General features: G+C 40.4%; 1 protein-coding gene across 1 annotated transcript in view; it reads right to left on the bottom strand.

Moving 5' to 3' along the window:
• Positions 1–230: 230 nt before the first annotated feature.
• TMOD3 (tropomodulin 3) overlaps positions 231–24,550 on the bottom strand; it is a 65,402-nt gene continuing 41,082 nt past the window's right edge. Inside the window, exons 4-10 of the mRNA XM_037054642.1 lie at positions 20,049–20,171; positions 18,577–18,666; positions 14,566–14,696; positions 12,940–13,047; positions 9,723–9,866; positions 8,408–8,552; positions 231–3,143 (exon numbers count right to left, since the gene is read on the bottom strand). Coding sequence (XP_036910537.1) covers positions 3,109–3,143; positions 8,408–8,552; positions 9,723–9,866; positions 12,940–13,047; positions 14,566–14,696; positions 18,577–18,666; positions 20,049–20,171 — 776 coding nt within the window. The 3' untranslated portion in view covers positions 231–3,108. The remainder of the gene's footprint in view (positions 3,144–8,407; positions 8,553–9,722; positions 9,867–12,939; positions 13,048–14,565; positions 14,697–18,576; positions 18,667–20,048; positions 20,172–24,550) is intronic.

Raw genomic sequence — 24,550 nt, 5'->3', positions numbered from 1 at the left:
TAATAAAACTGGAAAAAAAATTTTAAGGAAGTGAAGCAGCCCTGTAGGAAGGAGCAAAGTTGGGCAGTATGTGAACTTGCAGAGAACATTAGTTGCTACGGACTCCCGAGAAAGCATGCTCTTCGGATCTGCTGGGAGGCAATGGTGGCTCCTGATTTTATAGAGTGAGTGAGGCAGTCCTGGGAACACAGCCAAAATAAAAGATTTTATGAAACCCCATGAATCTTTTCATCTTATTTTAATGGCAGCAATGGTTAAATATAATGTTGTAATAGAACATGACTAACATTTTATCAAAACATTTTTTCCTTTATAACTTTTTAAAATGTCATGGAATTCCGTTTTAAATGAAAACACATGAGATACTATCAATGGAAAGACGATTTAAAAGGTTCTATTTACATGTAACTCCCCCAGAGTGTACCTGTCACACAAAGCGAGTATGTGGGTTATTTCATTCAAATACCAAGAATCTGCAACTTAACAAGCAAGATAATCCTCCTTGAAATCTCTAACAGTGTGCTAATTTTTTAAACACAAAATGTTTATTTGGTCTTTTAAATGACAGGCACCCTTAAAAATGTACTTCTCCGGTACTTTAGACGTCTATATACTACCTACAAGTATATAGCACCAAAATCCATCTTAATAATATCAACACAATTAATATTTTAAAAATACATATACTTTCATATGGACATAGTAGAAAAATTAGAACTTTGGACAAGTATGAATATAAATTTTTCTTAAATTTTTCTAAAATGAGAAGTTAAAAGGTTTTACAAAACGGCAATTTAAAAACTCAAAGAGTGTTCTCTGACTAGATAACCAGAGAAGTTGAAATTAGTTAAACTACAAAATTTAAGGTCCTATGATGTCTTTGGTTTAAAAGTCAAGACTATTTCATAACTCTAATCTACTACAAATTTTAGAGCAATGTATAAATTACTAAAAGGTTAACAAATGCCAGATTTTTAAAGATCAAAGTAAACATCAGTTTACTCCCCTGTAATTAGAATTCTTGAAAAATTTTTCTGTATTCAATTCAATGAACAGCCACCTTTAATGTTATTTATGAAGAAGTATTTTTCTTCAATTACATAATGAACTATTGTAGCTCAGAAATGGAATGGTATAAGTAAAACACTCAACTTCATACTTTGATAAATAGTAAGTGATAAAGATACTATTCATGAGTATGATATACAATTCTAGGGAAGGTCTCGCCTAGCTGTTTTAAGAAAGGAAAAACCTTCTGGGAGGAAGGGATAACATATTTATCAATGTACGGACTGACAGGACAGTGCAAGCAGGCAGCCTTGCTCGAAGGGTAATGGTAGCCTTATACGCCTGCTCTGTGCTGGCTTCCCACCCTGCAGGAACAGCGCAGTCTCCAAAATCAAGTACATTTCCAAAGTTGTATATGAAATGGAGATAGAGGGAGGGAGAGAAACGTGCTCACTTAAAAAAAAAATCAGCAGCCTATAACTGAAAGGAAATAGTGCAAAGTCAATCTTTGGCCCCTTTAACACGTTGAATACTGACTCAAAGAAACAAACAAACCGGCTGAGAAGGCTTATTACCACAGCACACAGAAGCTGCCTAGCTCACTGGATAAACTGTCCACCCTAAACTGAAGGGGCAGACATTTCATAATTCAATTTAAAAAAAATGAACAGCAAACCTCTTTGCTACTCTGATACGAGATTCTTCCCTTTAGAAAAATCTCCCTGTAAATGATACAGCCAGGCCTGAATTTCCAAGGCCAGGGTTACTAGATTCCTTTGACTCTGTCTTCAGTAGCTGTGACGCCTCTGCCGTCTCCTGTCCCAGAGGCTGCCCGGAAACAGGGCGAGGACACAGATCCAAATCCCCTGTCGCGCTGGAGGTTCTGGAGTCAGTCTTCCCAAAACAGTACACTGTTCAATTGTTCACTCTGACACTTGGAGTAACAGGAAAACAACTTTTGTTAATGAGAAATAACTTTTACATGATATGGACCAAAAAAGCACAAGATGAAAAGAAAGAGATAATAAAACTCGGATTTATGAAGAAGAGCAGTTGTCCTTACTGGCTGGAATATCTGCGGAGTGGGGATTGAATGCCGTTTACGGAACCCTGCATCCACACCGGGATGTCTCACTGTGCGCAACACGTGAGTTATACAGGCGTCTATTTCCCATTTACTTCACAGCAACTATCCGTCCAAACGACCGTCTGCATGCTCCTCAGACTTCATTACCGTCGCGTTTACTGTCTTCGATTTCACGCGTGCGACAACAGCTTTCTTCTTCCTTTTACCCTATACGACCAAGTGGTGGCTATTGGCCTTTTACAGGAAAGAAAACAGCTTTCCTATTCAGATGCTTTTACTATGGGCTTGCACAAAAAATTAATAATGTCCTCATTATTAAAGTGAAAAACTATAATGAATTTAGACATCATTATGTTCTTAAAACTTCAGGTGTTGCTAAGACACATCACACAAGGGCAGTGAGCCGGAATGCATTTTCTCTCTCCCAGAGATCTGCTGTGACTTCTAAATAAATGACCAGATTTTGAGTCACCTGTTTAAAAATTCTGTCATTGTGCTTTCCTGAGAGGAGCAAAAAGCACACTCTTGCCAAGTTCATGTATTCTAAAACATGAAAAGCTCTCCGTGTCCTGGAACAAGGGAAGCTTTGGAGCGTCTTGTACCTCAGGGGTGCAACAGCAATTACGACTTCAGCCAACGTCCCTTTATTTTTTTTAAAAAAAGACTGGTCTTTAAATTGTTCATATTATTCTACATAAGTGACTAACTTCCTTATAATTGTATTTTATTTTACCAAGACCCATCATAAACCCCTCAATTAAGCTAAATTTAAATTGATTTTAGCAGAAAGTAAAAATAATGCTTTAAAATATAAAATATCACCTACTGTTTTACAATTTGAAACTGGTAACTTAAACTAGAAAAAAACATACATGTAGGTAAAAAAAAAAAACAATGAAGAAAGAGTTCCAGTCTTTTCCCTTCTGCCCAGGAAGATTTTGTATCTGGCATCACCAGCATGACCCTTGGTGACCTCTCGGAGTCCTGCTGAGGCTGTACGCACTGTGGCGGGCTCACTGCTGGTCTCCTTCAACGCGTCTCTTGCGGACTATGAGAAAAATAAAAGAAGGTATGTTAGAAATCCCTGTTCATTTTTACAAACCTAACTTGCTTGTTACAAACAAGTTTCTATAGTTGTACAAAAATGAAATGTCTGTTTCCAGTTCACATGGTCGTTAAAATAAAAATTCACATCCTTCTTCCTTGTCATGTGCCTGCTGGGAAGTGATGGGCTTCAAAATGAGAACCATGTGTTAGCTCCGCTGCGCTCACACAGCCACGTTAGAAACCTGTAACAGAACGGTCAGCAATCACCTTCAAGTCATGGTGCCTGCCTCATCTGTTTATTAAAAAGTCTACACTTCCATTAAAATGATTAATAAATGATGCAGCTGAGATTAGAAAGTATTAAGTGTATTCACATGCTCTTCTGATTAGGTCCTACAATTTACTTCCTTAGTCTGAGAAAGAACACAGCAAAGACAGATTCATCATTCATTTTAAAAAGTGACTTGCTACTGATCTCCAAATTTTCCTTCTCTTGTCCCCTACAAGGTGAGCCAGCTCAGGGCTCTGACCAAATAACAAATACAAGGTGATGGAAACCTCGAACCCTGGTAATGCAGCCTGGTCACGGCTGGCTACCACAAACCCTGGCTGCCAAGGAGGCCAGCCAGCCTAGTTCAGCTGACGGAACAAATAAAGGCACAAACATCTGAGGACCCCCAGTCTCTGCACAGACTGGGGCCCTAAACCACTAGGCTATGCAGCCACCAGAGAGCATTTGCCAAGAACCACCAGGCCAGGGCTCCTCAACACCATGGCCACACCCTATTTAGGGGAGACAAAAAGCACAGATTTGGAGTCAGCAGCAAACAGTGTGAAGCGTGGCTCCGTCACCTGTTTTGTAGTGTGTGCTCTTTGGCAAGGAACTTAACCTCTCTGAGCCCCAACTCATCCTCTGTAACAGGAGAATAGTAATATCTGTACCTCATGGCTGTGAAGCTGAAGGCTGACTCACTACTCAGCGTACTGAGGACACGGTAGTACTCAATAGAGAGTACTCGGTGTCACCACCCACGGATACGGGATGGCCCCGAGGTCCTGGCAGGCCTTCTTTTTGGGTGAGGAAAGCCAATTTAGCTTTTAGAGAGGATTTACATTTACACATTATTTGGTTTTGATACTCTTACCAAAAAGTGTAAGTTAGATTTTGGGTCTATTAATTTTATACTCTCTTCTGTCTATGGAAGCAAGTAGGAAGGCAACTGCCTTTGTTTAGTCTGAGCTTTCTGTTTAACAAAGGAATGAAAAGCCAATGGGCGCACTTGCCCTCCTGGCCAAGCTACAGGTGCTCTGCTCGCACACCACTCTTACTGCTGGCTTGTCACAGGCTTTCAACAGATGAGACCAGACAGTCGAGTGATGTACATAGAAGCTTGCGGAGCTACCGGCCGAGAGAGAGCTAGAAAACAAAACCCAGAAGGACTAAAGTATGAAGTTCCTATGAACATTTTTATACTTATCTAATTAAGTACCCCCCCGCTCTAATTTTAGTTCATCTTAACACAGCACAAGTTTCATGGGTTTACTGAAATATTAAGGGGAGAAAAATCAGACGGAGACTTCAGTCCTCAAACACAAACCTAGTTCATGTATATAGATCTCTGAGAAATAGAAGTATCTGAAAGGCAAACCAGATAATCCTGTAAGACAGAACATTCCCAAGAAAATTCTGAATTGCAGCAGGGTTTGGATGTTACTGGCAGGCTATTTCAAGTGTTAAAATGCATGTTGTTTTTAAAAAGTGTTACAAATAAGACTGAAAGGACAAAGTGGAGCAAACAGAAACAGGAGAAAACCAGAAAGCTTGCCGGGGTAAACAGAGGAACATGAGACTCCGTTCAAGTGAGCACTGCATGTATACCACGGCCTTGCTGTTACAGCTGTGACACTTCTTAGCTGGAGAGATGGCGAGTAGTAGGATTATTTCAACGGATAGTTGAGACTAAGAAAACAATAAGAGAGGGAAAGACATTATCGAAATCAGGGCACAAAAGATATGATTCAGCCCCACTTGCAGGCTGAATAAATACTGTATGACCGAGAGGTTCTGTACAAGTTTCAAGTTTTGTTCTTTGGTGTTTCTCTCCAAGGACTACATATTGGACTGCATGTACGAAGACATGGTCTTCAGGCTCACCACCTGGATCTACAGGCAGTGATCACAGTGTAGGGCTGAAAAAAATCAAGCTGAGTGCTGGGAGCACAACACAGCAGAAGATGGGCAAACAGCTATTTCCAGCTCCTCTTTCTCATGTGGTGCCACTTGTCAGCTTCTGGCAGTGCCTCCATTCAGCCTTCAGATGAGAGGCTTAGAAATTTGGTCCCACTACCAATTCTTGGGCAATTTCTTTCCAAAACCCACTCCACAAATAAAAGTTCTCAGTATTTTGTGATCAGTCAGTTACGAGTAAGTCCTAATTAACCTCATATGCTATCACTAGAACAAGAACAAAAAAGACAATGTTTATTTAGAAAGTCGCAGAGGTAGAAGTAATGAGCTCAGGAAACAAGGTGCAGAGGCAAAAGATAATGGGGGGGTGGGGGGAGGCATGGGCGTGCTCCCAGGAGAGAGAGCACTGGATGTATCGTTTGGATCTTGCATTCAGTTGTCTACGATGGCTCACAAATGCCTGCCACACAAAACCTGAAGAAATCTAAGTTCTTCACCATGTTATCTGAGTGCCTTCTCCCAGCACCCCTCTTAATCTGCGACACGGCCTTTTTTATCGTTAGCTTCAAGCAGCACGTACTTATTGGAAGTTTATTCTGGAGGCAGCGTCCTGCTATGACAGTTCTCAAAATTTTCAGGCTATCCTCAGCATGCACTTTTTGCCCAAAATTTTCAGGGAAAAAATAAGGATGTGCATTATACATGGCAAAAATACAGTAAATGGCCTGCCTGCTCACAAATCTGAGCTTTTATTCATGCAAATCCCCACTCCAGGAATGTCCTTATTCTCATTTCATGTCTGAGAATCTACTTTAGATAAAAATGAATCAGACTGGGAGGGGGTCTAGAAAGCCATCAGCACAAAGCTGTTCGCTTTCTCTCAGTTCTGCTTCATGTCCGACCGCAACTTCTTTATTGGCCTCTATCACACATGGCCAAGGACAGCAACTCAACTGCTCGGCACCGACCTAAAGCAGCCTAGGAAATAGTTTCTGCTTCCTCATCTTCCATCTGCCAAAAATCACAGCCCCCACCCTTTTCTTATAGAAATCTGAGCAAAGTGCTGCCATAATGGGTCCTCTGAAGGGCACGGCTGCTGAGGTCCTGCAAAGGCTGGCGTCCCTGTCCTCTGACAATGTAGGGTCTCCTGGCAGCTGGGATCGCCTGCTTGCTGGGGGAGGTGGGTCCCAGAGACGGTTGGGGCTACCAGTTTGTTGGTGGGACCCTGGATGGCTGGCTGAGATAGTTTCAGAGGACACTTTTGGCTTATTGCTAGGTGCAAGACAACTAACTTTGAGCACAGTTCAAATTCTATCACTTTCCTTATTCACCTAATAAATCTTTATTAAGTACCTATTTTGTCGGGCATGATTTTAAGAGAGCTGTGGATCCATACATCCTTGCCCCCCAAAAGCTTGGACTCTTTGAAAATAGATAATTACAATAAATTATACCTAAATTATTAAGTAAAAACTTTTTTAGAGCCAATAATCTATATGTTCTTGAAGTCCTCCAAGTATTTGGGAAGTTCAGTCAGACTTGAGAAACATTACTCTAAAAAGCAAAATTAAATACCTGAAGCACAATATAGAATCTAACTAGTGAACCAATACTAAAACAATTAGCATGACTCTGCAGACTACGTTTAAAATAAAAAATACACCAAAGCCCACCAATTTTCTCTTTTAAAGGGCAACTACTTGATGGGGAACTATAGTCATCAAAGAATAGAAAGGGTTTGGACTAATACTTTTCACACTGGTCTGGATTAAAGGAATGAAGGTATATTTTTTCTAGTTTAGAAACCCTTAAAGAATATAAATTCAAATGTGGCTGAAACTTAAAAGAACGGCCTTATTTTGAAATGTTATACTCCCTTTAAAAAGTTTAAATTCTTATCTACATGCTACTTTTATAATATTTCAATGGCAAACACCAAACTTAAAAAGAAGAGTCAATTTGGGGGAACATGCAGAATGGAATTATAAGCATATTTTTTAATCCAGCTTTGGCTGCAAAATTCATTTCAAGCAGAAGCTAAAGCCTCAGCAGGTCAACAGGAATGATGAAAGAAAGGAAGACCACTGACCTAGACGTGTGCAATGGGAAGAGTTAGGGAGACTGGTTAAGTACAGCAAATGTTAACATACCACTGAGTTTAAGACTTAAGTTAAGCCTAGACCAGTGTGGCTCAGCTGGTTGTGCATCATCCCTGCAAAGCAAAAGGTTGCTGGTTCGATTCCCTGCCAAAGCACAAACCTGGGATGCACCTTTGGCCCGTAGACAGGGTGCGGACGAGAGGCAAAATTATTGATGTTTCTCTCTCTCATCAGTGTTTCCCCTCACATCATTGTTTCTCTCACTCATTTTCTACCCTCTCCCGCCTCTCTAAAAATAAATAAAATGTTAAAAAACCCACAAAAAACCTGGATTAAAACTATAATTATTTTCTATCACATAATGCATTTGCTTGATAAAAAGGGCAAAAACTTTCCTGCAATGCTGAAATACTTGTTTTATTTTAATGGCTCCAAGGGGTGACCTGTAGCTGAGAATAAATACTTGTTACAGGAGGACAGATGTTCGTTGTAGAAAACCGTTCACTTACAGCTGTGAAATATGACTGTCAGAGGAAGTATATTTTACCCACCACCGGCCCAATACCATCCAAAACCTTACTTAAACTGAACTCTGATTCAGTCAGTATAAAAAAGACCACACGCCCTGGCTGGCGTAGCTCAGTGGATTGAGCGCGGGCCTGCGAACCAGACGATCGTGGTTCGATTCCCAGCCAGGGCAGATGCGTGGGTTGCAGGCCGGTTCCTTGCAGGCTAACTACCAGCAGGGGACGCACAAAAGGCAACCATACATTGATGTTTCTCTCCCTCTCTCCTTCCCCTCTAAAGATATATAAATAAATAAAATCTTAAAAAAAAAAAAAAAAGACCACACAAAGTTTAGAAATAAAGGCCAAGTAATCTCTCTGTTAAAATACATTTTAAAAGTAAAAAAAGCTTCTCCAATACATTAGCTTAATGGCACAACTCAGAAATTTGATGATATTGCATATATCTTACCTAAGTCATTGTTTTTTGTTATAGCATTAGCTGCCCTGGTTCGGGGTCCCTGCTGTGTAAACTGATACCCAAATTTAAGGATATTTGTATTTTCCTCAAGCATCTTGGCCATTTCCAGTTCTACAGCTGTCCCCAGCTGCTGCCTCTGGAACAGACAGAAATAAAGAACAGTGTTAATAAATTAGATCAAAATACTTTTCAAGATAAGTCAAGACTAAGACATTGAGGTACATGCTAATTCTGTTGGTCTATTAACTAATTGTACATAAGAGAAACAAAACATTTTTTAAAATATTTTATTTATTTATTTTTAGAGAGAGAGAAAGGGTGGGAGAAAGAGAGTGAGAGGAACAGCACGACCCCAACTAGGGACTTAGCCTGCAACCCAGGCACAGGCTCCAACTGGGAATTGCACGGGTGACCATTCAGTTCACAGGCCAGCAATCAATCCACTGAGCCACACCAGCAGGGGCAAGAAACAAAATTTTAAAGTTCAGTATAGATCATACAGGTATCAAAAAATTGTGAATTACCACAATGAGATACCCTTCATATCCACTATAATAAAAAAGACACAAAGTAGTAAGGGTTGGCAAGAATGTGGAAAAACTGGGACGTTCAGACATGCTGGTAGGAATATGAAACAGTGCAGCTGCTGTGGAAGACAACTGGTCCTTCCTCAAAAAGTTAAACAGAGTTACGACACACCCTGCAATGCCACTCCTAGGTACATGCCCACAAAAAATGGAAACACGTGCATATAATAAGAATCTGAATACGAATGTTTACTGCAGCTTTGTTCCTAATACTCAAAACATAGACACCACCCAAACGTAACAGAATATTAGTAAGTCATAAAAATGAGTAAGTACTCATACTGGCTACTGCAAGGATGACCCTCCAGAACATCTGGCTAAGTGAAGGAGGTCAACACAAAGACCACTCGTTATATAAGACCGAATGTACGAACTGTCCAAAGGAGGCAAACGCACAGGGACACAAAGTAGATTAGCACTGGCCAGGGTCTGGTGGGAGGCATGGACAGGGAGTAACTGCTGATGTGCCGTGTGGAGTTTCTTTTTGAAATGATGAAAATGCTCTGGAATTAGGCTGTGGTGATGGTTGCGCAACTCCACGAATATACTGAAAATGTTAAATTAGTATTCCGGATGCCCTGAATGTCCTCTCATCCCCTTTCACGCCACCACACTGCCAAATGGCTCCCTGAAAGCCCCCCTCCCACACCCCCCGAGTCCCCGAGCCCTACTCAGCAGCCTGGGCTGAGCTTCCTCGGTTACCGCTGCCGAACACTGACCTGATTGTCAACCTTGAGCTCTGTCAGGGCCTCATTATCTCTTAGAGCATCAATGAGTGCTAGAATCCCAGTTCCTGTAATAAAGTTGGACTCCACGTTTAAGCTCTTCAAATTTTTGTTCACTCTCAGCATATCTGCAAAAGCCTATACATTAAAGAAAACATTTGGCGATTACAATTTGACAGTACCTAATACACACTGTACATGCCATTCACAAACATACTAATTAACATAACTGCCTTAATGTTTCTCATTAGATTGTTTTAGCCTGACCCCTACCTCACAGGTCTCACAATGTATCCCTTTGTACACGTACCCTGTTACAATCTTTAGATTTTTTTCACATGTAATTAATTTTGTTGGTAACATTTTCCTCTGCTATTTACATTCTTATGTTCATTCACACCCTTATGTTTCTTTTTCCTGTCTCTCATACTCTGTCGGTTTCTGTGTAGGACTAACTTCATCAATGTCTCTTTGGAACGTCTTTTCTTATCTGGGTCCTGGTGCAGCTGGGTTACTGCGAAGCCAAAATGAGGGTAAATTATGGACTAATTTCCAAGGCTGAAACCAAAAGAAATGCCTCCAGCACATGGCCAAAAAAGGTCTAGGTCACTAGAACTACAAGAGCATGAAGACTACAGAGAAGGGAATAACTACATAATCAGTTGCTCAAAGAATGCTATGCCTTCCATCCACTTCCATTCCTTTCTCACAGGATATCGTGGTGCTAGGCATTCACCCGAGTGCTTCATAAACACCACAGTAATTAATTCACTGACAGAAATCTGTGAAAGAGGAGGAAAAGGGGAGGGGGGCAGAGAGAAAGGGAGAAATTAGAATATAAGTGAGTTTATATAAAACAGTCCCTTAGAGGGGTCAAACACCAGGTCAAACTCCAGAAAACAAGGGTAAGACTCAGCTTCAAGTCAACTTAAAGAAAAGGCAATGGGAGGGGACAGGGATACTAGAAAGAACTTGGAACAGATTATCTACACACTGGTACTTTCCCTCAGTGACGACTCGCCATGTGACCTGGAACAAATCCCTCACTCATCCTTCTGTACATCCACTTATTCAAATATCATTTATGGCTTATTATTTGATAAGTACTATTCTGTACATTCAGAAATAAAACATGCCTGATGGACCTTGCGTTCTAGTGGGGGGCCTAGATAATAGGCAAGCAAAATGTAATGTCAGACGGGTAAAGAGGGCCATAGAGGAAGGAAAAAAGGCAAAGACGGGTAGATAGGGAGTGCGAGGGGTAGGGCTAGAATTACTATTTGACACAGGGTGGTGAGGAAAGGACAGACTCAAAGTGACGAAGTGAAACTGGAGTACATGCAGGGAGGGAGCTCTATGCAAGAGGAACAAGAATAAAGGCCCTGAGCTGGCAGCCTGCCCGGAAGGCTCTGAGGGAGAGAAGGGAGGCCATATGGTAATAGCAGAATGAAAGAAGGACAAGTAAGGGAGATGAGGTCTGCTCATGCAAGGCCTTATAAGGCCATAAGAGACTTTGATTTTTACTTGAAGCGAGATAGGGAGCTTCTGGAAGGTTCTGAATATAGGAAAGAGATACTTAAATTTAAGCTTTAAAAGAATCACTTCTGATGTTGTGCAAAGAGTTGGCTTTGGGTGCGTGAGATGGAAGCAGGCAGCTCGTCTGCCAGGAGGCCCCTGCAGTAGTCCAGATGAGAGAAGGCAGTGGCGTACACCGGGACGGTGGCTGTGACAATGGTGAGATGTGGCTGCACTCGAGAAATGGTCGGAAGACACGGTTGGGTATGTATTTAAGGTTATGGGGGGAAAAAATCAAGGGTGACTCCATTTCTTTTTGTCTTGAGCAGATGAAAGAATGGAGTTGCCATTTGGTGAGAAGGGAAAGAGTGTGAGAGAAGCAGGAATGGGATGGAAACTAGAAGTCTGGTTTGGGACTTCATTAGACATTGAAATGAAGCTGGTAAGTAGGTAGCTGGACAAGAGTATGGAGTTCAGAAGAGAGGTATGAACTAGAGATAGTAACAATGGTAGATATCAGCATATACAGATAATACACAGCAATGAAACAGAATGAAATCACCTGGAAAATGAATGCAGACCAAGAAAAGAGGACCTACAACTGAGCCCTGAGCTGTCCCAATGCTTAGAGGCTGGGGAGAAGAGGGAGAACCAGTAGAGGGCCAAGAGAAGTGATATCCAGATGAAGCAGGAGGAGATTCAAAGTGAGTGATGTGCCTTGGCTGGTGTACCTCAGGGGACTGGGTGCGGGCAGCAAACTAAAGGGTCACTAGTTCAATTCCCAGTAGGGCACATGCCTGGGTTGTGGGCCAGGTCCCCAGTGGGGATGCATGAGAGGCAACCACACACTGATGTTTCTCTCCCTCTCTTTCTCCTTCCTTGCCCCTCTCTTAAAAAATAAGTAAATAAAATCTTTAAAAAAAATTGAGTGATGTCCTCAGAGCCAAGTGAAAAAAGGTTCACACCATGACCAAGAGTGCTTTACCCCAGGAATGCAAGGCTGACTTAACATACAACAATCAATCAATCTAATATACCGTATTAATAGAATAAAAGACAGAAATAGTATGATCATCTCAATAGAAACAGAAAAAGCATTGGACAAAACCCAACTTTATTATAAGATCCATAAATGGAATCTTCTGCAGATGTTAAAAAACTGGTGTGGAACTTTATGTACTGGTATGAGAATATCTCTAAGACATACTATTAGAGAAAAATTAAACTGAAGAATAGCATTTTTAAAAATTATAGAAAGGAAATACAGAAAAAATATAAAAGAGCAATAAATCATGAACTGCTTAATAGAGAGCTAAATATCAATAGAAAAAAGGGAGTAAATCTTGTTCATAAAATCAGTTTAGCCATCTCTGTAACACCCTGGTATGTAGTTGTAATTTCAGTACTATCGGTAGTTAACTTACAGAGAACAAACTGACGGTTGTCAGAGTGGAGGGGAGTTGAGGGTTTGGGTGAGAAAGGTAAAGGGATTAAGAAGTAGGTATTGGTAGTTACAGGGCAGTCAGGGGACAGAGTCAGTAGTACTGTAACACTTACATATGGTGCCAGCTGGGCACTAATCTTACAGGGGGTCACTCTGTAAGTTATATGAGTGTCTAACTACTGCGCAGTACACTTGAAACGAATATTGAATGTCAACTGTAACTGTAACATTAAAAAAAAGTAGCTTACTTACAATAGCAACGGGGTCATTGCTTCGTGTGGCTGCAAGACTGAAATATTTCACGTGTGTATTGGTTTCCAAAGCCTTCGCAAAATCTTTTAGGGTTGGAATTGGAATATTCTGGAAAAACAATAATGTGAAACATTATGTTTGTTTTCAGGGCATTCAGTTCATTAATCAAGTAAATATTTGTTATTACCCCTCTCATTAAACTCTTCTCAGGAATTATATAAACACACAATAGTTGGTCTACAAATGAAAACAAGTAACTGCTCCCTCCATATCTACCTGACTTCAATATCACGGCACATCTGCCCAAACTGTTGACCTCAAGCTGAGTGTACTATCACCATTTCTCTAGTAGTTAGGTTAATGAAGCTCTGGCTATCTTACAGTTGATTATTAATATTATCAGGAACACCTGAGAATTCAAAGTGGATCCATCTTCTACAAAAGGAAGACATGGGAGCAAACCCCCAGTGATTGTGATTCCTGAGGCAGAAGACATCCCGTTCTTAGTCCCTCAGTTTCAGCTACAAGGGACTAAGGGAGATTAACCCTATACTACTTGAAATGTGGAAGACAGAGTTCTAGAAGGCACTAATTTTTCCCTTAGTTCCAAGACTTCAAATCCCTGTAGCCTGGTTATTTTCAGATCATTACTGCTGATTTACAGAGATGAAGATGGAATTTTTAAGGAATGAATATAATTAATGACCAACTATGGGAATATCAACTTTCCCGAGGCTTTCTTTCCCCCATCCACAGGAAGGAACACCCACTAAAGGAGTGTGGAGGACTTATTCCCTAGGCTCCTACAATTTCCAGATGTTCCCTCCATCCCCAATTCATATAAATCCTGATTTCAAACTCCAGAGAAATGAAAACATGTTCAGGCAAGACTGCATGCGAATGTGTATAGTGGCTTTATTCACGATCATCCCAAACTGGAAGCAACCCATATGTCTATCAACTGACGAATGGGTAAACACATTGCATTATATCCACACAACAGAACACTATTCAACAATAAATACAAAGGAACAAACTACTGATACAGGCAACGACATGAATCAATCTCAAATGTGTTAGGCTGACACATGCCTCAAAAGGCTATGTACAACATGATTCCATTTATATGACATTCTGGAGAAGGCAGAATGATGGGGAGAAAAACAGATCAGTGATAGAGGCTAGAGCTGGAGACAGTGAATGAGGACACAGGGCTGTGGCACGTTCTACATCAGACTAGTGAATGTGCAAAGGTATGCGTTTGTCAAAATGCAAAGATCTGGGTACCAAAAAGGGAGAATTCCACTATATATAAATTACGCCTCAGGAAACCTGATTAAAAAAAGAAAACCCAAAGGACTAAATGCTCTTAAAGCAGTACTGTGAAAGCCAGAGAGACTGGACTACACTGACAGTCCAGTGGAGTTTACGTTTTTGTATGAGAGTCTTTTAAAAGGCAAGTCAGGGGAACAGTATCTTACTTTAATTTTTGAAACACAGTGGTAGGAGCCAAAACTTGACCTTTAAGTAACAATGGCAAGACTCACACTACACCAAGAAGGCCTGCTCTCCTCCTAGATCCACCCGACGCAGCAACTCAAGGCTCTGTTTGCTCAGCACACCTACCTTTATGTTATTCAAATTAACTTCAACAAGACGAACATCATTTTCTTTAATTCTCTTTAAACTCTCTTCAACGTTGGTTGGATTTGGTGGCTCATCAAATACTGGAAGAATCTTTTCACCTTTTACCACATCTGTAGTAACCAACGAGAAGAGCAAGAGTCTCAGTGGTTGATACTATTAACGGTGGATGCACGTACTAACTTGATAACACACCACACACACATATATTCAGTGGGACTAATTTAAAGTTTCCTCCCACAATTTCTACAACATCCTGTATGTGTTGGCACATAAAGTGTGCAAATAAAACTTCAGTGGATATATAGCAAAAATAATTCAACATTGTATTTGAAATATATCAGCCTTCAAAAATGAGTATTTTCACTGCCTCTTGGTGTATTACAAGATATCTTTACCACTGAAACATATTTGATAACACAGGCCGATGCCCCAATTATTTTTATTTAACACTTCATATAATTTTCTCTGAGATCTGACTAGTTGTTACTATAAAGGCAGTAAGGATGCCAGACTTGAAAAAACACAGCCTTGACGAGAAGACTAAGGTGACAGAAGAACAGGAGACCTCTCCTCCTCACGGGGAGGACTACACAATGGGAAAGAGATGGACTCTCCACTTGGAAGAAGTGTAGAAAAGGGATGGGGAGACAGAGAGAGGTAATAATACACAGAAGAGCTACTGAGGAAGAAACTCCCCAAGTTCCCGCCTTCCTTCATGCCTACCCCCGATCCTTCACATGTACTACGCCCACACACACGGCCAGGGTACGACTATGCAAAGCTGAAAGAAGACGTGGAAGCCCTGAACCCTCTAATGAGGTATGTGTGCTCTGACATGTGTGTGGAGGTCTATAAACACCTATGACAGGCACACTTTTATAGCTATGTTTTCTAGGAAGAACACCTGTGGCATGAGATTCTCCGAGTCAAATGACCACAAAATGTTAAGAACAACTGACAAGGAAAGACCTACAGGGTCACTGTCTGGCTTAGTTATTCCCATCTGCCCTCCTCTAATTTCTAGCTTTTAGGAGCAAAACTCATCTTAAGACAAGGTACACTGCTTACACACCCAGTAAATTCCCTCTAACAGTACTATGTTCTTTTTGAACACACACACACACACACACACACACACACACACACACACACACACAGCAGCCTGAAGAGACTGACATGAACATGTTTTCCTGAGAACAGTAGGAAGATTTGAATATCGTTAGCCTGAAAGTCTATATTAAAGGAAAGTATGCTCGTTGTTTTCAGATTTATCTTGTGGCAGAGGAGAGAAACTTCAGGTTGTTCTGAAAGGCTGGGTTAGAAAAGCTGTAGACTGCCAGGGGGCAGGCCTTGATTCAATACAAAGGACTCCCTAACAGAGCTCTGCTCAAAGGACAGAGTGGGCTCGCTCTCCCTCAAGTTCGGCAGGGGGCAGTCTTCCTCACGATGACAGGTCAAGGGGGTAGAGAAGAGGTTCCTCACTGAATGGGAAGTCGAACAAATTCTTCCTCAATTCTAACTCTTCTAAAAGCCCAACGATTTTTTTCCCCACTCCATAGAATGCATGTGTTTAGAGATTTGCTCCCTAATGAAATAATGGATCCAATCAACAGGCTGGTGAAACCACTGTGAAAGGAACTTTAAATGGAAGGATCGGGCTGCCAAAATTTGAACCCACTGACCATCCTTATAACACATTCCCCAGAGAGGTATGACTAGACCTGATATGCTTCCTAATGTGATTTAACCACCACCTAGAAGCATTCTCACTAAAAAACAAAAACCAAACAACTGCACCTGAATCTCATCAAGACTCTATAAAATAAATAACAGTTTACAGAAACACAGCAAATAAAGAAACATGCAAAATGATACCACCCGGTTGCAGTCAGCCAAATCTAGAATGAAGAATATTCTACATAACTAATAACCCAGGTTCTTAAAAAAATATTTTATTTTTTATTTTTAGAGAGAGGGGAAGGGATGGAGAAAGAGAGGGAGGGAAACATCAAATGGTTGCCTCTCACATTCCCCCTACTGGGGATCCCATCGCAACTCAGGCATGTGCCCTGACCGGAAATTGAACCAGCCTTTCGGCTTGTAAAATGAAGCTCAATCCAGAGCCACACTAGCCAGGGCCTAATAAGCCAGTTTCTTATAAATGGCACGAAGAAAGCCAGGAAGAAGCTGAGGAGGGGAACTATTAAGAAATTACGAAAAACTGAAACCAAATGATAACCAAATGCAATCTGTGACCCTTAGCTGGATCCTGATTTGAACAACCAATTGTGAAATGAAGCTTTTGAGAGGACAGGGAAAATCTGATCACTGACGGGGTATCAGATGATAAGAAGGAATTATCCATTTTAAGTCTGATAATGGCATGCTAAAAGGAAAGTCTTTATTTGGAAAAGCCATATATGGAAATACTTATGGGTAAAGCGATACAAATGAACAGAACTTGCTCTAAAATATTCCAGGAAAAATGAAAAATAGAAAGGGTGAGGAGAGAGGCAGGCAATAGACGATACAAGGCTGGCATAATGTTAAAAAAAACTGAAACTGGGTGATGAATGTATTATTATCTCTTCTGTTACGTATGCTTGAAAATTTCTGCAACAATTTAAAATTAAAAAATTTTAATTTTTTTAAAAATTAAAAATACCGGGAAAGGCCAAACCACAGAACAGTCACAAAATGGAGTGCTGTACTGATATTCAGGAGAGGCAGCTCTGTGTGCGCTAACCAGGGAGCATGGTATGCTGCTAAGTGATATGCTACACAACAGCGATTTTCAGCTCTTTCTTCCTTCTTGGCACGCACAAACTAATTACTAAAATTCTGCAGCACACTAAAAACTACATTTTTTTTTGCTGATCTTACAAAAAAATACAGGCGTAATTTTGATTCATTCACACCGGACAGCTATTGTTGCATTGGCTCTTGTCGCTTTTTAATTTAACAATCTAAGGGAAAGAGGTCAGTGCCCCTGACTGAGTCAGGTATTATATATTTTAAAAATTCTTGTGGCACACCAGTTGAAAATTGGTACTGTATAGCATGGTTTAAAATCCTCACCACTGACTTTGTGTGACATTCAAGTTAGTTATTTCAATCATTCTAAAATCTCAGCTCACATGCAAATACAGGACAGTAATGATAATACCTATTTCATACACTGTTGCAAGGATTAAATAAGAACAATTCATATTCAAGAGCTGTGCACACAACACAGCTCATAGTCAGCATTCAGCAAATCAGCCCACAGCATTATTTTTGAAAAATTAAGTTATAAGGAATATCTATAGTATGATCCCATTTGTGTAAACAAAAAAAGGACTATATATACAGATATATATAAGTTTATACAAATACTGTACAAAGTCTAAAAGGATATATGCCCAATTGCTAACTGGGTTATGGGAGCAGGGAACAGAAGGCATGATGGCTATGAATAGACACTTTTACTTCTTACCTTATACATTTAAGTATTTTTTAAATGTGCTACATAAAGTATATATTACTTTGGTAATTTTAAAACATCCTACACATAAATTTTTAAAAAAGCTTTGCTTTGGGCTCTTTAATATTTTGCCTCAGACCAAAAGTTTTTGGGGTTGAATCATTCTGTGGTTTCTCCTTAATCAGATTTTATAATGTAGCTTATCATCATTGTGTATAGATTTCCTGAAAATCAGTAACATTGAAAAAAGAATGTAAACCAAAGTCAAGTCTGACTAGCACTCATACTGTTCACCATTAGTATTATTAGTGAAGCAAGAGTGGTTCCTATTACAATTGCTGACTCACTGAGCATAAAATATCTAATATTCTATTTTTAATGGTTTTCTGTATCAATACCACCCAACTGGACTCTCAGGTCACCAATACAAATACATAACATTTGGTATGTACACAATGAAGTTGATACATGGAGAAAAAATATATTTAACAAAGGACTAGAATTTACAAAGCACTGTGAGTACTTACTTGAAAAATGTTCTTGGTCAACACCATTACTACTTCCCACTATATTACAGAACTGTGCATTTGTTATCAAATTGTGCATCCCAAGAATAGCTATAGAGATAGAAAAAGAGAGTTATTTTTATTTCTATCAGCTTTAAACATGAAGAATTAATTTTGCAACCAAAAATTTCTATTAATGATTTTAACATTCTCTGGAAAATTCAATTAAATACAGATTTTTTGCATCTAGAAAGGGGGACATAACATGATTAAAAATCATCTACAATCCCTTTTTTCATCAATGCCCTTATTATTTTCCCCACAGTTCTGTATTTAGATTTCCTCACATTTCTGAATTGAGACACATAACCAGAGCCAGCCTAACCCTAAATGCAAATCTACACTTAACTCCATCTGGTGGCTACGAAAAAAAATTTTAAATGATCTATTTTTGCTGTTTGTCCTCACGAGGTTTCTAGCAACATAATCCAAAAGAATGCAGATTTTCAACTTAACCTTTAGTATTTTTACATTCATTAACTTTCATATTAATTTACATTCATATTTTAGCCAAGACTAGAACACTCAAAGTAGAGTTGAATTCTATTTAAGATTAAAGTAGCATACCCCCCAAATGACACTTAGGAGAAATAAATCTGGTTTTTGTTTTTGATGCCCTTTTGCAAAAACGAGGCAGAAGCTACAGTGTGCCCCAGGCCCATCCCACTCTGATGAATTTGCAAACCTATCAATCCTCACTGTCCCACAGATAGGACACCTGCTCTGGCTGTGGCTGAACACCTCGACTGTCCTGTTCCTGGGCCCTTCCCGAAGAATCCCCACTGAGCCTTTCAAATGTGTTGTTCTTGGGGTTACTTGGGACTAAGATCTCCCATGTGTTATATTTTTCTATCTCGGAAAATGGGTGTGTGGGGAACAGATGGGGGAAGATTCTAGTCCTTTAAGAAACCGGCAATGATAAAAATAACAGGGAGGTTTGGAGAGTTCCATGTATACTTTAGAGAGGTTGGGAAAGTGATGAGTAAAGCTCAGGGCTGACTGAGTCTCATCTGCTTTCCAGTTACCCTCTTTGGTTTTATCTGATAAAATGGGACAGCAGTCAACCCTGGTGACTCTTTTCCGGTGCTTGATGGGACAACTTCTAGCTGAGCACCAGCTGATGAAAGATTTTTATAAAGACTTTCAAAATGGGCAACATGAGAAAAGATGTAAAGCAACACAATAAATTCTATTAACATAAAAATCTCACTACTGAGAATATTTAAAGAAATGAAGTTCTTTTATTTCAGATTTAGAGTATAAGAAATAAAGCTAAATACGCGGTAACTGATTCAGCAGCACTTTGCTGGGCTAGGGAAGCATTTGCATAATGTATACAGGTGTATACAGGTGTATATAGGTGTATATAGGGGTGTGCTGGCACTGCCCTCCCCTCCACACTCATTCACAAATCAATGTGTTTCAGGAGATACCTGCGAGGTCACACAATTCTGTATCAGAAGCAGTTGTCAAAGCTTCTTCTAATTCTGGATCAAGAGATACTTTTTCTTCTGTAAGAGTCTGTATAGGCTTCTGTTTAGGGATAAATATTTTGCCTGTAAAATAAAGTGGTTTGTTAGTTTATTACTGTTATACACTCATTAGCATTTTACTTGTCTAACAAAAATTATTAAAAGCATGTGCAATTGAATCTAAAATAAAAAGTCAAGATTAATATCAACAATAAGTTAGTTTCATCTTTAATATGTATTTATGTTTCCAGGGTAATACCATAAAAGTTGGAGGAAAAAAGCCCAAGAAACTTTCCCATTTGTGAAAAAATAAATAAGCTCTTTTTGGAGTAATTATGAGTGAATTACTTTACTGAATCAAAAGATAATAAGTAAAGGAATAAACATAAAAATCTATAAAACTTAAAAAAGATTAAAAGAAATTTCACTTTCTTATTCTTAAGCAGCAAATTGTCCCAGTCCCTTGGGGGATGGCAGAAGCAAGTATTCCAGAAATTCAGATTCTAACTGCAAAGAACTTTCTGCATGTCCTGAGTGGCTGTCTGAAACTTTCCATCACTGTTCTTATGGCTTGATGGACACCAACAACGTTACCTATTAAGAAGCTAGTTACTCTAGAAACCGAGAGTATTTATTATATGAAAATCAGTATTTTATTACTACATGTTCAATGCAAGGTTAAAAATATTAAGGGAGTGGTAAATAATGATGATACAGCTGCAGCACAAGCTGAACACACACGAGGTCCTCACACAGGAGGGACTCCGTCCTTACCTAGGTTGCCTCCAGTTTCTCTCCCAGGACGGGTGACGACTGTAACTAAACAGTATGGAAAGGCCTATGTATGGATTCACGAAAATGCCAGGCATTTTGTTCTCTATCAGGCACCTACCAGGGAAACGGGTGAGAATATGTGGCCTGATGAATCTACGCAGTGCTCCACCAAAAGGGATGTTTGTGGGCTCATAATTAGTGCGGTGAGCTGCGTACTTCTTGTTTAAGGTATCAGTGTAAACAAGGAACCATTCCACGATACAAACAATACAAACTGCTCCCAGGAATCTGGTCAAGGCTGGTCAGTTATTTTTTGTTGAACCCATCTAAAATATCTTAATTTCTGATACTGTATTTTGTATTTTTAGCATTTCTATCTGGTTCTTTTAAGATATAGTCTCTGCCCAAATTCCTCATCTCTTCATACCTCTTATGAAGGGCTTGTCACTCTCTGGAATCATTCAGATTTGTGTCCTTGCAAATCTAAGTTCTCTGATAGGTTTTTTCAATTTTAAACAAACACGATTACAGAGAGTAAACTGCTTGTTTTTGTTGTTAAAGTGAGACTAACAAGTCTTTTGCTACTTTCTACATCTTTCTGATGTAGAATCAAAAGTCTGGGATAGAATCAAAATCAAGGATATTCTTATTTAAAAAATGGCATTTGGTCAATCCATAATGTATTCCTATTAATAAGGACTTTTCAAAAACTTTATTTTTATTGTTGAGACTATTATAGATGTCGCTATTCTTCCACCCTTTTCCACCTCCATGCAGCTCCCACCCCCTTCTCTCTGGCCATCACCACACTGTTGTCTTGTGTTTATGCGTCATGCATATATGTTTTTTGACTAATCCCTTCACCTTCTTTCATCTAGGATGTTTCTAAATACACATAACAGAATACTCAATTTAAAGTGTTTAAGCTGGTGATTCTCAAGCTTTAATGTGCATCTCATTCACTTAGGGATCTTATTAAGGCAGGTATGATGTGAGTGCTTGTTGGGGACCACTCTGCCTGGTTTCAGGAATTGTAACTACCCCCCCCCCCAATGACTAAGGATGAGCGAGCAACCTCTGGAATGTGAGCCACAAAAGACAAAGGCTTGTCTCTGGTAGCGAACGTTGCCTCAGTTTCCTCCCCTTGCCCCCAAAGCATGGTCAGAAGTCAATGATAGGTAAGACTCCTCACAGAGAGAGGGGCAACCTAAGCCAGACTTGATCACTTGGGAGGCCATCATGGAAGGACTCGGGGGGCTGAAACAAGGAGGGAACAATAAACCCTTGTCTCCTGCCTCTCCCCCCAGGCTATGTGACATAGCCCGAGTCCCCATGTCCTCGGGGAGAGGTGCTTTCTGGCTCTAATTCACTTAAGCCTGAAAATCTGATGGGGGGGGCGGTGTAGCTCCTTGCCATGCTAGAGTGGTATCCATCCCCGTATCCCGAGGGAAATCTGGCATAAGAAAGAATTCCTAAAAACCCCGTGAAATCTGCTTTGCCAGAAGTGCTTACATTCATATGTTGAGTCTGAGCAGGAAATGAGTATGTCTCCCAAAGTTTCTGCAAACCCCCTTTCCTGACAGACACTGACTCAGACTAAGCCCTCAGATTCCTTTGAAGTGTTATCTACTGTTTGATCCTTGCCGCCCTGTATTCCTGTGTATTACAACCCAATAAAAGCCCCTGGAAAAAGGGGCTCCTGGCCTTTTTCCTCTGAGAAACTGGCCACCGCTCCTCCCCAGATCATGTCTTGTTGTGTTTCCTTTCATCCGTGGCAAACGGGGGACTTGAGGGCAAAGTTGTCCCCACAAGTGCTGCAATTCAGCAGCTCTAATCAATCTCCCACATGACACTGATATTGTTAATCCACAGACCACTATTAAAGAAGCAAGGGTTTAAACTGTAAGTATTTTTATCTCATTTAATAAGTCTCCATGTATGTGGTTGTTCAGCTTAATGTTGACATCAAAGATCCAGGCTCTGTTCATTTTTTGGCTATGAGGCCTTTGTTAATCTTAGCCCATCAGTCTCAAGATAAACTTTGTTATGGTAAGTAAGGACCTGCTGAATGCAGGTCTTCCTGCAACAAGGTCAGGACAGAGAGGGAAGGAGGGAGGGAGGAAGGAAGGGAGGGAGGAAGGAAGGGAGGAAGGGAGGAGGGAAGGAGGGAAGGGAGGAAGGAAGGAAGGAAGGAAGGAGGGAGGGAGGGAGGAAGGAAGGGAGGAAGGAGGGAGGAGGGAGGAAGGAAGGGAGGAAGGAAGGGAGGGAGGAAGGAAGGGAGGAAGGAAGGGAGGAAGGAGGGAAGGGAGGAAGGAAGGGAGGAAGGAAGGGAGGGAGGAAGGAAGGGAGGAAGGAAGGGAGGAAGGAAGGGAGGAAGGAGGGAAGGGAGGGAGGAAGGGAGGAAGGAAGAAAAGAAAGAAGGAAGGGCACTTTCTTAACTGTCAGCTCTATAAAGAAAACTGGCAGGTTTCTCCCCTAATGTTATGAACCAGGTCTGGGTCACACAACCAAGCCCCAGCTGTAAGGATGGCTAGGAAAGCATCTGGCATTTTCAGTGTATTTCAGAGATGAATTCTGCTAGTAGGGAAGAAGGGACCTATGAATGCATACATTTGTCTCAATATTGAACCTGATGGAGTGCAGTTCTGTGCTCCCTTAATTCCCTGAACATTTCCCTATAGCTACACTTACACATTCTGTATTTTGTCTGTCTTCTGTTTTGGGGAGCTTTTCAATGTTCTCAAGAGTTGTGCAGCTATCACCGGAGCACACAGTAGGCAATCAATCCAACTTGTTGAGTAAATAATTTGGTAATCACTTCTAGTTCCACTACTACTTTTATAAGGTATAATTTAAAGTTCAAAGTTACACAGCAGCGTGAACACTAGAACACAAATTCCCAAACTCTTCACTTATGCTTCTTCCAATAAATTGTGGCTTTCAAACTTTACTTTTTTTTTTTTTTTTAAGTTTTAGAGAGAGGGAAGGGAGGGAGAAAGAGAGGGAAGGAAGCCTCCATTGGTTGCCTTTCACATGCCCTTAACCAGGGACCTGGCCCACAACCTTGACTGAGAATTGAACTAGTGACCTTTTGGTTTATAGAATGATGTCCAATCCACTGAGCCATACCAGTAAGGGCTTGAACTCAAAACTCTTTAGCAGTGGACTTTCCCCCTCAAACAAATGCCTATGTACATGATGGTATGCAGAAATTATCTTCTCAGTGCAAAATTTTAGAGTTCTGGTGATTATTGAATAATTTTTATTATTGGTTCACGGAGGCAAATTCAAATCATCACACCCTGATAATTCCAAAGCACTTTTCACAGTGGTTGATTTTATTAGTAGCAAATAACTCAGATGGCATACCTTAAATTGCCATTTCAGGTTAAATACATTTTCCTGCATGCAATCTCTTGTGCATCTTTGGACATCTACGGCAGTGGTTCTAGTGGTGGCTGCACAGTAGATTCACCCAGGGAACTCAAAGAGTTCTGATGTGCTGTAAGGGTCTGGTGTGCTGTAAGGGTCTGGTGTGCTGTAAGGGATGTCTGGACTTTCACAGTGCTCTGGGGCTCTCATGCACAGCAGCAAAGGTCAAGTACCACTGGATCATATCATTTGCTTACTAAACACAAAACCACACAGGCTATCGAATACCTGCCTATGTCTTATTATAGGGGCCAATG

The sequence above is a fragment of the Sturnira hondurensis genome, unplaced genomic scaffold (genome assembly GCF_014824575.4).
Source record: "Sturnira hondurensis isolate 20B ecotype Veracruz unplaced genomic scaffold, ASM1482457v3 Scaffold0008196, whole genome shotgun sequence".
Classification (NCBI taxonomy): domain Eukaryota; kingdom Metazoa; phylum Chordata; class Mammalia; order Chiroptera; family Phyllostomidae; genus Sturnira; species Sturnira hondurensis.
Note: the sequence above shows the minus strand (reverse complement) of the source record. Positions and strands in the feature narration are given on the sequence as shown.